Here is a 13,778-nt window from a genome sequence, read left to right as displayed (position 1 = left end):
GTTATAAGGAAAAACTGGAAAAAAACAGCGCAATATGGTCCTATCTGGGTAAAAAGAGGATAACATTTCACAAATTGTGCTCACCTGGTAGGGTTGTGTGCACACAACCACTAATGAAGCTTCGGCTGCTGCAGACCCACGAGGAGAGGTCAAGAGATGAAACTGGAAAAGAATGAGTTAACCTGTGCTGCCGTCAATAATGATGAGAAGATCAAATTCCCAAGACATGCTGTTTAATAGTCAACGCGTTTTGGAAGTATGCAATTTTTTCATCAGAATCACCGTGGTTTGTCCTGATGAAGAATTTGTATACTTCGGAACGCGTTGACTATTAAACGGCACTTCTTTGGATTTCAATCTTCTCATCATTATTGACGGCAGCTCAGATTAACCCATTCTTTTCCATGTTCTTCTCTATAGAGACCTGTCAATTCAGGGCAGTGAGCAGGGAGAAGCTGCCAGAGACCCACCTGTCCCACTAGTCTATATCGTGGTCTCGGTCCCCAGCGCTTTTAGCACTTCAGAGTCAAACATATCCTGCTGAGATCACACAGCCAGTGGGTGATACATGCTGCCCACAGATTGGGAAGCATGTATCAGCTGACAGGTTCACTTTTAGGTAGATTCTTTATGAAGCAAACTTTTAGAATATATCTGGGCTGAAGCTGCACACAGCATAGAATGACATTTCCTTAAATTTGGATGCATAATATAAGATGACCCCATAGAGATCATAGTGGAGGCCCCTGCTGCATGGCATTCAACTGTAGCTCTGTTGATAGATCCAATGCTATTTTTGAGCAATCGGATCCATGCATATGATCTGATCTCAATTAATGTAGAATAAACCAAATCGCCCTAGAATTATTTAATTGTAAAATTTGTCTGAGCAGTATGTGAAATTTAAAGAGAATCTGTCACCTCATTTTGCCGCTATAAACATTAGGGGCTTATCTACAGCATTCTGTAATGCTGTAGATAAGCCTCAGATGTAACCTGAAAGATAAGAAAAACAAGTTAGATTACACTCACCCGGGGGCGGTCTGGGTCCGGCGCCTCCCGTCTTCATGCTATGACATCCTCTTCCTTGCTTCTGTTGCGGCTCCTGTGCAGGCGTACTGATTTGCCCTGTTGAGAGCAGAGCAAAGTACTGCAGTGCGCAGGCGTAGGGAAAGGTCAGAGAAGCCCAGCGACTGCGCACTGCAGTACTTTACGCTGCCCTCAACAGGGCAAATCAGTACGCCTGCGCCGGAGCCGCAACAGAAGCAAGGAAGAGGACATTATTGCATGAAGATGGGAGGCGCCGGACCTGCGACTCCCATCGGACCAGAACCGCACCAGGACCGCCCCTGGGTGAGTATAACCTAACTTGTTTTTCTTATCTTTCAGATTACATCGGGGGCTTGTCTACAGCATTACATAATGCTGTAGATAAGCCCCTAATGGCGGTGGCCGCAGCTTATAGCGGCAAAATGAGGTGACAGATTCCCTTTAATGAATCCGATACGAAAGGTAAAGTTCCGTTCTTTAATGTGAAATTTCATCACCCCACAACTGGGTGGAGACAAGCCATCCCACATTTTAGGATCCATCCAGCCTATGAGATGTTGTAATGGATGGCTTCTTCATGTCACTACCTCCTTTTGGAAGCAGTTTGCATTGCACTCTTTGCTATTTTCCTATTTCACATTTCAAGAAAAGAGTTAATAAATAATTCAGCAAAAATAATTCCACATTTCCTGAATCATAAAAGCAAAGCTACTTAGAAGCATTAAAGTAAATGCGCCCCACTAGATGTCATGCAGAAATAACTCTAATGGACAGTCATTCTCTATAATGTCTGCAGCACAGCATTACTCCACTAGTTCCGTGATAACATATCATATGTGTAAATTAAAAAGCAAATACAATAATGTTTTATGCCTCATAATTTTGGTTTAGATCCCCCCCCCCACCCCCCCAAAAAAAAGTATTGATTATAGTTATTTATACGACCTCTCATTTTGACAGACAGCCCTAATTCTACTTGTCACTTAATAGCCTATTAACTGGATGGTTGTCAAAGGTGCCGTTCATCTGCCGTTACAAAAGGTAGACTACAAGGCAGTTTTCCTATTTCTGGTATACCTTAATGTGTGGATGGCTTTTCAAATCCTCAGGGATCCTACATAAGCCATTAAGCATTATCAGAAGAAAATTCTTTCGGAACTTCACATCCTATGTCACTCAGATCTGGGATGTTACCTTGATTATGCTGTCAATCATGCTGCACAGGAAAAAGTGAAAAATTTGTAATATATTTTCTGTGTATTTGCTGCTACTTATTAATTTAACCTTTTGACAACCCATGCTATAATATTTTAGAGCAGCAGTAGTACATCAAATGACTTGCTACCACTATGTACTTTGATTGTGTGGGCATGGTCAGTGTACCCCAAAGATCAACCGGACCGTTAATGAAATGCACAGCCATGTTCCTGTGGCAACTGGCAAAATCAAAATGAACTCTGATTCCAGTTAAATCCTTCTGTCGTCCCATCTGACCCACTGCAACAGGATCAGCGGCCACCGATTAATTGCCATGGGGACCTAACGAAGGACAACAGACTACATATGGACCATTGCATGGCAGTAGCACAATTAGATGAGAGCTCTTTTACTGAGACACACCGTGAGAAAAATCGGTCTTCTCCGGAAAAAGGGCCAAATGTTATGAAAGGCAATTCAGTACTACAATGGACATAGCGGTCAGAGCACATACAGTGATCTGACAATAACCCAAAATCATAGAACTAGCTCTGAGACGTGGGAACTCTGCAGACCGCAATCCCTAATCCTCTCCAAACAACACTAGAGGCAGCCGTGGATTGCGCCTAACTCTGCCTATGCAACTCGGCACAGCCTGAGAAACTAACTAGCCTGAAGATAGAAAATAAGCCTACCTTGCCTCAGAGAAATACTCCAAAGGAAAAGGCAGCCCCCCACATATAATGACTGTGAGTTAAGATGAAAAGACAAACGTAGAGATGAAATAGATTCAGCAAAGTGAGGCCTGACTTTCTTAACAGATCGAGGTTAGAAAAGGTAACTTTGCGGTCTACACAAAACCCTAAAGAAAACCACGCAAAGGGGGCAAAAAGACCCTCCGTACCGAACTAACGGCACGGAGGTACACCCTTTGCGTCCCAGAGCTTCCAGCAACAAATTAGACAAGCTGGACAGAAAAAATAGCAAACAAATAGCAAAGAAGAACTTAGCTATGCAGAGCAGCAGGCCACAGGAATGATCCAGGGAAAAGCAAGTCCAACACTGGAACATTGACAGGAAGCCAGGATCAAAGCATTAGGTGGAGTTAAGTAGAGAAGCACCTAACGACCTCACCAGATCACCTGAGGGAGGAAACTCAGAAGCCGCAGTACCACTTCCCTCCACCAACAGAAGCTCACAGAGGGAATCAGCCGAAGTACCACTTGTGACCACAGGAGGGAGCTCTGCCACAGAATTCACAACAGCCAAACTCATAAATTAGCAACAGGAACAGAATATCTGGTCTCAGGAGTGCAGAAGTAGAACACAGACACCAGTTTAGGGTTAAACCACAACGCGTTTCAACGGCATGCGCCGTCTTCTTCAGTTGAAACGCGTTGTGGTTTTACCCTAAACTGGTGTCTGTGTTCTTCTGCGCTCCTGAGACTGGCTATTCTGTTCCTGTTGCAAGTCTTTCTCCCCTGTTGTGGGGTATCCGGCTGGAGCTGCGGGGACCTGCGCACTTATTTCCTCCTCATTGGGACGGCCAATAGCGATCCTTCCACAAACCGCCATTTGTTGTTCTACAAACTCATAAATTAAACTCAATGGTTGTGTCCTCCACCTCCCACCCCAAAACCTTCATCCACCACCAAAAAAAATAATAATAATAATCTTATTGGCATAGCTCGGTAATGAATGCATTTTTTTTCCAAGAATTTCTTTTAAGAATTATGCAGAAAACTACTGTCAATTTTTTCAGAAGGTGAAACAGATGATATTCATAGGCTTGTCTCAATTCTGCCTAATTTAAAATAGAAAGTGGAATTGTTAACAAAAAATAAATAAAATCTCCATGAATCAATGTGGAAGGGACTGTAAAAGGATCACTTTGAGATTTGTTTGTAGCATTTCAAAAAGTGAGTTGTCGTAATGATTCCAAAAGTTTAAAACTTTTCTATCAAGAACGTTCTAAGAATCATAAGCATTTGACATGCTATTCAACCCACGACCCCATGTATGTCACAGTCCATTATTTGATCTTTTTCAGAATGTGTGAGGCAACTGGCTGTTTAATGTATAGAGATATAAAAGACAGCGCCTCACATGTTGGTGAAATAAATCACAATTTATTCTGCCTTCTGTGGCGACGTTTCGATCCCAAAGATCTTTTTCTTTTTTGGGATCGAAACATCGCCACAGAAGGCAGAATAAATTGTGATTTATTTCACCAACATGTGAGGCGCTGTCTTTTATATCTCTACATTGGACTACATACCAAGAAGGACTCCTTGGCTGAGACGTGCGCTCTATAAATGTGTAATGTTGACCCTGCTTTTCCCATGAGGTGCTGTGTTCCACTGATTATGCTACAACTGGCTGTTTAGTCCGTGTGGACCGTGGGCCTACATCCTTGTCGTCACTTGCCACTTTTTTTTCCATTTGCACATAGTGCATTCTGTTGCTCATAGGGAACAATTAATCGAGTTTTTTCACACATGATAAATGCATATAACGCACATACACATAACAAAATAAAGGGATAGTTTTATCAATTAGTGGTCTTTATTATTATTTATTTATATAGCACCATTAATGCCACGGTGCTGTACATGAGAAAGGGTTTACATACAGAGTTATAGATATTGTTTACGGTAAACAAGTTTACAGTGACAGACTGGTACAGAGGGGAGAGGACCCTGTCCTTGCGGACTTACGTTCTATGGGATAGTGGGGAAGAGGCAGAAGGTAGGGGCGAGGGGGCAGCTCTGGCGATGGAGAGGTGGCAGAATGGTTATTGCATGCTGTAGGCTTTCTTGAAGAGATGGGTTTTCAGGTTCCGTCTGAAGGATCCGAGGGTGGTGGATAGTCGGACGTGTTGAGGCATGGAATTCCATAGGATGGGGGATATTCGGGAGAAATCTAGGAGGCGGTTGTGTGAGGAATGAATAAGTGTGGAGGAGAGTAGAAGGTCTTGGGAGGATCGGAGATTACGTGAGGGAAGATATTGGGAGATTAGTTCAGAGATATAGGGAGGGGACAGGTTGTGGATGGCTTTGTAGATCAGTGTTAGTAGTTTGAACTGGATTTGTTGGGGAATTGGGAGCCAGTGGAGGGATTTGCAGAGGGGAGAAGCAGGGCAGTAGCCAGGAGAGAGGTGGATTAGCCGGGCAGCAGAGTTGAGGACAGACTGGAGTGGTGCAAGAAAGTTAGCAGGGAGGCCACAAAGGAGGGTGTTGCAGTAGTCGAGGCGGGAGATGATGAGGGCATGCACAAGAGTTTTGGTAAATTGTGGGCTGAGGAAGGAACGGATTCTGGCAATATTTTTGAGTTGGAGGCGACAGGAGGTGGCAAGAGTTTGGACGTGCGGTTTGAAGTACAGGGCAGAGTCGAGAGTTACCCCGAGGCAGCGGATTTCAGGTGCGGGAAAGAGCGTGATGCCTTTTACCATAATAGATAGGTCAGGTAGGGGGGTTACGTGAGATGGGGAAAGATGATGAGTTCGGTTTTGTCTACATTGAGTTTTAGGAAGCGAGAGGTGAAGGAGGAGGATATGGCTGACAGACACTTAGGGATTCTGGACAGGAGAGAGGTGACATCTGGGCCAGAGAGGTAGATCTGAGTGTCGTCCGCATACAGGTGGTACTGGAAGTCATAGGACTTTGAGTTGTCCTAGGCCAAGGGTATAGATGGAAAAAAGTAGGGGCCCTAGGACAGAGCCTTGAGAGACTCCAATAGAGAGAGGGCGGGATGTGGAGGTGGTGTGGGAGTGGGAAACGCTAAATGTGTGGTCGGAAAGGTATGAGGCAATCCAGGACAGGGCAAGATCTTTGATGCCAAGGGAAGAAAGAATCTGTAGCAGTAGGCAGTGATCAACTGTCAAAAGCAGAGGACAGGTCAAGAAGGAGGAGGATGGAGAACTGTCTGTTAGCTTTGGCTGTAAGTCATTAGTCATTTTGTCAGGGCAGTTTCGGTGGAGTGGTGGGGGCGGAAGCCAGATTGGAGGTTGTTAAGGAGAGAGTTAGATGAGAGGTGGGAGGAAATTTGAGCATGGACATGCTGCGCAAGGAGTTTAGAAGCAAACGGGAGCAGTGATATGGGGCGGTAGCTGGGCATAGCAGTTGGGTCAAGGTTAGTTTTTTTGAGGATGGGTGTGATGGTGGCACGTTTGAAGGCAGAGGGGAAGGTACCAGAAAATAGCGATAGGTTGAAGAGATGGGTTAGGGCTGGAATGAGCATGTTAGTGAGGTTGGGGAGCAGGTGAGAGGGGATGGGGTCAAGTGCACAGGTGGTGAGGTGCGATTTGGAAAAGAGGCGAGTAAGCTCTCCTTCAGTGATGATGGAGAGGGAGGTTATTATATATATTATTTAAATACATGTAAACGAGCGGAAAGAATAGCTTGAATCATTCTGCTCTAATTTAATTTGCTGATACAAGCCCATCATGAGAGTCCTCCTAAGATTAGATATAGAGCACATTTTGGAGCAGCAATTACCAAGCACTGTAACCGAGTGAAAAGCAAATCTATTGTGATAATCACATTCAGCAGGAGGGAATGGATTTTTCGACTATATGGCAGATTTATCATTTCTTTTCTGCTCGTTTTTTACTTTGCAAGCTGTCTGCTAGATCTTTGCATACATTGTACAGGTCCTATTGTTCTAATTCAGTGCTGGACATCAGAAGTCTAGTTAGATTAATTTACTTCTAAATCTGCTAAAATGTTCAGATTTAATTGCCTAAAATATCACTACTTTTGGGTAAGGTAAAGGTAAACTTGACAGATCAAGCTTTAGAACAGTGAATATGATGGGTTTTTCATTACACCAATATTAATGACCTATTCATAATATACGGTAGGTCATCAACATCAGATCATGGGAGCTGACTCCCAGCACCACTGTGAGTTGGCTGCTAACCGCTCCTGTGGTGTCCGGATTTAACCAGCCGTAGGGCAAGTTTACACTACTCGATATGCGGCATTAAACGACCAGTAACCTGTTTGCTGTAGACAGGCAGGCTACATTATGTAATGCACTGAGAGATCATTGATAGGTCGTTCTGCATAGGCTGCCATTGTTATAAGCAGCACGTCCTCTGCCGTCGAGAACGATGATTTTTAAACTGGCTTCAAAACGACTTCACCCCACAAGCGAACATTGACAAGTGATTGGCAGTCTGTTTACACATATCGAGAAATGAGCGTTCTTAGAAGCATTGGTTCACGATAATCTTCTGGTGTAAATATGGCTTTAATTACTGTTTTTCCCACATGTTCCAACTAATTACTGGGGGTAACAGCAGGGGGACACTTTTCTTGGTAAACATATTATCGAGAGACTTTACTAACAAGAAGGACTTGTGCAAAGCAAACAATCTCCTCTTCTTCTCTATGGGACTAAATCCTTTGTTTCTAGAGCTCCTATAGAGTATAATGTAAAGATCCTAGAGGTAGGACGCCCACTTCTTCAATCAACACTTTACTTTAAGCAAGAATGAGATCTCACCCGTGAAGCCGATATATACGCAGCTTTGCATTTCTATTTACTGTTTGATAAAAATCACTTTTTCTATTACAAGAAACCCCAAGCCGCAAACTAGATCTGTCAGTGTGAAATGGTTTACGTCTCGCAGACTGGATTATGTGTGTGCTGTATTTCCCGAAAATGTTGATGGACAAGATTATAGTAGCGCTCTTATTAATAACATGTCATTGTTGTTTGATGGACTGTGCCCCATAGCTGATAACAAGATGAACCTAGGGAAAAGATTCTCCTAAATACAGATAACTGCATCTTGTCTCCGTATCACCGGCATATCAAGCTGACCCCAGGGATTGTGTGATGTAAATTTTGGTGCTTGTCACAGAGGCGGCTCGTGTTTCATTATTGTAATCGAGGAGACTGTTCTGATGGCGCATCATAGAAACGAAACGCTGCATTATTCTCAGCACAAATAATAACTATATCAACTTAAAGGGAAGATTCTATCCCAATATGTAGTAGGTGTAATAATAAGAATATTAGCAAATACCTACAATTAGAAATTTAGCATAGTTTTTCTGATGTGCTGTCTCTTTCCTCATGTACAGGCATTGTAGGACCTTAGGAATCCATGGTTACGACCACTAGCATCTAGCTGTCACTATATCAGTGGTCGTAACCATGAATACCTAAGGTAATGCAATGCCTGTACATGAGGAAAGAGGCATAGCGAATCAGAAGAACCATGCTACATTTCTAATTGGAGGTATTTGCTAATATTATTATTATTATTACACCTACTACATATTGGAACAGGATCTTGGAGCTGGGAATACTCGTTAAAGGTATCTGTTGGGTGAGGGGCACAAGCAAATATTGTGTATAAATACTAAAGTACATGTATTTAATACATTTTTCTAAATTAGATAAACTGTTAGATGCTGTAAAAGTATATTCTTTAAAGGGGTACTCCAAGTAGATAAAAAATAATTTAAATCCACATTCTTTAAAAACATAATCCTTGGCTTGTGGCGTTATTCGAGATGTCACATAAGAGCTGTGGAGGAGCATTGGGCAAGTACACATACCTTGCGTTCTCTCAATGCACTTTCACAGATTGTATGTGACGTGTCAAGGAGCATGGAGGGTGCATAGGGTAAGCAAGGAGGTAGGCACGAGGTGTCACAAATAATCTGTAAAGAGGTGACTTCTGCAGTGTAGGACTTGGCATGACTATATATTACTTGGTCATCTATTTACTTGAGCACAGTGTAATGCCGCATTTCTCTTGTAGTGGCTACTGCTAAGAAAATGTGTAACCTACTGCAGCTTCCCTTAGTAATAGATTATCATTGGTAGTTTTTTCATGTTTAGGGTGTCTGCACTTTGAAAGTAGCTTGTCTTGCTGATAACTTAAGCCCTCCATACATGGGTTTGACCGGGACTCTAATGTGTATGTGGGCCCGGACAACTCATCATCTGGGGAGTTAAGGATCCAACATGTCTGGTTTCGGCCTGCTGATTATTTTTGTTCTCTCTGAGATGAGCTGAGATAAGGCATCTCTGGCCGTGACTCTCTCATAGAAAACACAAGAGTACTTGGCCAACGTGGTGTTTCTGTGTGTAGGAGAGTCGCCTGAGATGGCTCCCGCTAGAATGATAGGCTTCAACACTGTTTGTCCAGCAGACATCTCATTCATGTGTGTGGTGGGCTTTATAGCTTGAAACGAATATGGAAATGATAAAAAAGGGAATAAATGCAAAATACATTTAGTAAATGAATCTGTTTAGCCGTCGCGTATTTAAGTTTGCTTATTACTATACTAATATTTTTATTTAATGTCTTTCAGGGAATATCTGGGAAAACAACTGCAGTCAGAACAACCCCCAGCAGTAACTGCCAGAAGTTAAATCTATCATTGATGTGCTGAAGCATCCATGCTTTGCATCTGTATCTCCAAACCATGTTTTCCTATTTTTTTCAATTAACAACCCTCTGTGTTGTTTGCTCTCCTCACCCGTTAAATTCCATGTTGTAGTGAAATATTCATGTGAAACTGTTTATTGTGGGTTACAATTCACTATGACATGGTGTTCAGAGGGACTACAAGCATCAGTTGTGCAGATTTAAGGTGCAAAATTGAAGAGGAGAAATCTGTTAGTAGTCTCGCTAATTTATTACATGAAATATACAAATAAAACATTCCAGAAAAAATCCCTCGTTGCTTTATTCTTCTATTGTGCTTTCCACTTCAATTATATAGTGCTGACATATTTGAAGTGCTGTACGCAGGACTGTCTCTATTCCTGTGTCCTTCAGCCATCACTTAGACACTGACACTCTGTTCCGGGTGGCAAAGCCAACAGTAAACGGAGAGTAGATTCCTGTCCCACTAATGCAGTTGGCTATGCCTCTGGAGCGCGAGTTCATTTCCCTTCTTGTGATCCTCATCAGTAAGTAATAAATGTTTTCACTCATGGTCCTGCTGGTTATCCAATCACAGGGTCTAGTCAGCTATCTGATAGACAGGTTCGTCAAACCAGGAGTGCACTACACTGCGTGCAGAATTATTAGGCAAGTTGTATTTTAGAGGATTATTTTTTATTATTGATCAACAACTATGTTCTCAATCAACCCAAAAGACTCATAAATATCAAAGCTTAATATTTTTGGAAGTTGGAGTGGTTTTTTTTTTAGATTTGGCCATCTTAGGAGGATATCTATTTGTTTGTGCAGGTAACTATTACTGTTCAGAATTATTAGGCAACGTAATAAAAACCAAATATATTAATATATTCCCATCTCACTTGTTTATTTTCACCAGGTAAACCAATACAACTGCACAAAATTTAGAAATAAACATTTCTAACATGCAAAAACAAACCCCCCAAAATTAGTGACCAATATAGCCACCTTTCTTTATGATGACACTCAGCAGCCTTCCATCCATAGATTCTGTCAGTTGCTTGATCTGTTTACAATCAACATTGCGTGCAGCAGCCACCACAGCCTCCCAGACACTGTTCCAAGAGGTGTACTGTTTTCCCTCCCTGTAGATCTCAAATTTTATGCGGGACCACAGGTTCTCTATGGGGTTCAGATCAGGTGAACAAGGGGGCCATGTCATTATTTTTTTCTTCTTTGAGACCTTTACTGGCCAGCCACGCTGTAGAGTAGTTGGAGGCATCTGATGGAGCATTGTCCTGCATGAAAATCATGTTTTTATTGAATGATACCGACTTCTTCCTTTACCACTGGTTGAAGACGTCTTCCAGAAACTGGCAGTAGGTCTGGGAGTTGAGCTTCACTCCATCCTCAACCCGAAAAGGTCCCACAAGTTCATCTTTGATGATACCAGCCCATACCAGTACCCCAGCTCCACCTTGCTGGCGTCTGAGTTGGAGTGGAGCTCTCTGCCCTTTACTGATCCAGCCTCTGGCCCATCAAGAGTCACTCTCATTTCATCAGTCCATAAAACCTTTGAAAAGTCAGTCTTAAGATATTTCTTGGCCCAGTCTTGACATTTTATCTTATGTTTCTTGTTCAAAGATAGTCGTTTTTCAGCCTTCCTTACCTTGGCCATGTCCCTGAGTATCAAACACCTTGTGCTTTTTGTTACTCCAGTAACGTTGCAGCTCTGAAATATGGCACAACTGGTGGCAAATGGCATCTTGGCAGCTTCACGCTTGATTTTCCTCAATTCATGGGCAGTTATTTTGCGCCTTTTTTGCCCAACACACTTCTTGCGACCCTGTTGGCTATTTGCCATGAAACGCTTGATTGTTCGGTGATCACGCTTCAAAAGTTTGGCAATTTCAACACTGCTGCATCCCTTTGCAAGACATCTCACAATTTTGGACTTTTCAGAGCCCGTCAAATCTCTCTTCTGACCCATTTTGCCAAAGGAAAGGAAGTTGCCTAATAATTACGCACACCTTATATAGGGTTTTGATGTCATTAGACAACACCCCTCCTCATTAGAGATGCACATCACCTGATTTACTTAATTTGTAGTTGGCTCTCAAGCTTGAACAGCTTGGAGTAGGACAACATGTATTAAAAGTATCATGTGATCCAAAAAACAACTTGCCTAATAATTCTGCACGCAGTGTAGACGCCATTTAAATACCCTTTTAGTTGTCTATCATTGCCAGTTATTGTATATTCTACTTTCTCATTTATTGTGGATTGACCCTCGGACTGTATGGTAGACTCTCTGCACAATGTACTTCTTGACCTGCTGGACTTGAGCCCTGGTATCTCTTGACTACATGATTCTGGTTTTGCTATTGTTCCCATCTTCTTGATTTTGACTCTGCATGCATACAATTTTTCCTCACCTCACTCTACTGGGCAGCAAAGACCACACCCTACATCAAAGACCAGATCCTTATACAGGGGTGTAAGGTAGCATCTGTGAGCATCTGAACGGAGTGGCTTGTATAAAATTTGCCCATTGACATCTAATTTGACTTCATGGATAGTCTAAGGGCTGCTTCAGTAAATAACCAATCAATCCCTGTCTGTAACAATCAACAAGCTCCTTACACCTCACAACTGGAATTTTGGACCACTCTTCTTTTGAAAACTGCTCCAGGTCTCTTCATATTACAAAGTGGCCTTCTCCCAACGACAATTTTAAGATCTCTCCACAGATGTTCAATGAGAAGCAAATATGAGAGACCTGGAGCAGTTTGTAAGTGGTTCAGAATTCCAGTTGAGAGGTGTAAGAAGCTTCTTGATGGTTATAGGAAACTATTGATAGCAGTTATTTATTCCAAAGAGTGCAACCAGATATTAAGTTTTGTGTTGTCACAATACACACAAATGAAATAAACGTGTATAACAAAACGTGTAATTGCAGTAATTTTTGGGGAGAAATACTTCATTTTCTGGAACAATTTCAAGTGTGCCAACACTTTTGGTCATGACTGTAGAACCTTTTAATGGTGTTACTATTGCCACAAAACTGATGAGGGACATGGAGGATCTTGGCTATGAGGAGAGATTTAAATTAAATGTATTTAGTTCTGAGAATAGATTTCTAATGGGCGGCATGATTAACTTATACAAGTACATAAATGACCCATACAAAAATATGGTGAAAAGCTGATTCACGTAAAACCCATTCAAAAGAGAAAGTGGCACAAGAAAGGTTCAATCTCGAGAGGAGATGAGCCTTATTTACCATAATCTCAGGAGCTGGTGACAATGGAAACTGTTGGCTTAAAATAGAGCTTGGATGTTTTTTCATTTTTTTTTAGAAGACCATAAAATCAATAATTGTGTACACGTGTAAAATTGTTTTCTGAATGTTTGGTTCAGTGGATTGACAACTGAGATTAGGAAGGAAAGATTAACTCTTTTGTAATAGACTGGATCATTCATTGTCGTTGTAGATATACTCCATTATTTTAATCATTTCCCACCCCTGAGATGAAATGGATGGACGTGTCAATTTTTCAACCGTAATAACTCTTTAAAATCTTGCTTTTTGGCTTTTAATTTGTCCTTGTATGACTAAAAAGTAATATTAAGACAGGCTAGATGAATGCAGCAGAGAATTATTAGCAGTCTAAATCATTCTGGATTCCTTTTCATGTACTCGATAGATGAATTGCCATTCTTGGATGCAAAGTGATAGGAGACCTGAGAAATTACTCTGGCTCAGAACTACATACAAATATTGAAATCTTTTATGAAAAAATTACACTTTTTATTGCAAGTTTCTTGCGAACATTCAGTACACAGAAGCTATAGCTGTTTGCATTCATGAAGCATGAGAATGTAATTACGGCAAATAACATAATCCTTCCACGGCATACATAACATACATTAGTGGGTAAACTCTTAATACCTCAAGAGGCTATGTGCTTTATAGAGGATTATTGCAATTTTGTGACAAGCAAACACCGTTCATAATGTACGACTTGGCGGATCTGAAAATGTGCAATAAATCTATATTAATGAGCTCCTATCTAGTGAAGTGTTCTGCTTTGATTATAGTATGACAAAATAAATTTAGGCCGCTATGTAATACTTTGTG

The 13,778-nt window shown here is 41.7% G+C and overlaps 1 protein-coding gene across 2 annotated transcripts in view; it reads left to right on the top strand.

Moving 5' to 3' along the window:
* The window catches only part of ATP6V1H (ATPase H+ transporting V1 subunit H), a 235,209-nt gene extending 222,633 nt beyond the window's left edge, over positions 1 to 12,576 (top strand). The window contains exon 15 of one of the 2 annotated variants that reach the window (XM_069731341.1): positions 9,582 to 12,576. In XM_069731341.1, the coding sequence (XP_069587442.1) occupies positions 9,582 to 9,642 (61 nt within the window). In that variant the 3' untranslated portion in view covers positions 9,643 to 12,576. The remainder of the gene's footprint in view (positions 1 to 9,581) is intronic. The other variant, XM_069731342.1, reaches the window with a different exon arrangement.
* Positions 12,577 to 13,778: the final 1,202 nt, after the last annotated feature.

Source organism: Ranitomeya imitator, chromosome 6 (assembly GCF_032444005.1).
Source record: "Ranitomeya imitator isolate aRanImi1 chromosome 6, aRanImi1.pri, whole genome shotgun sequence".
Taxonomy (NCBI): domain Eukaryota; kingdom Metazoa; phylum Chordata; class Amphibia; order Anura; family Dendrobatidae; genus Ranitomeya; species Ranitomeya imitator.
The sequence above is the reverse complement of the archived record's forward strand: the minus strand, read 5'-3'. Positions and strand labels throughout refer to the sequence as shown.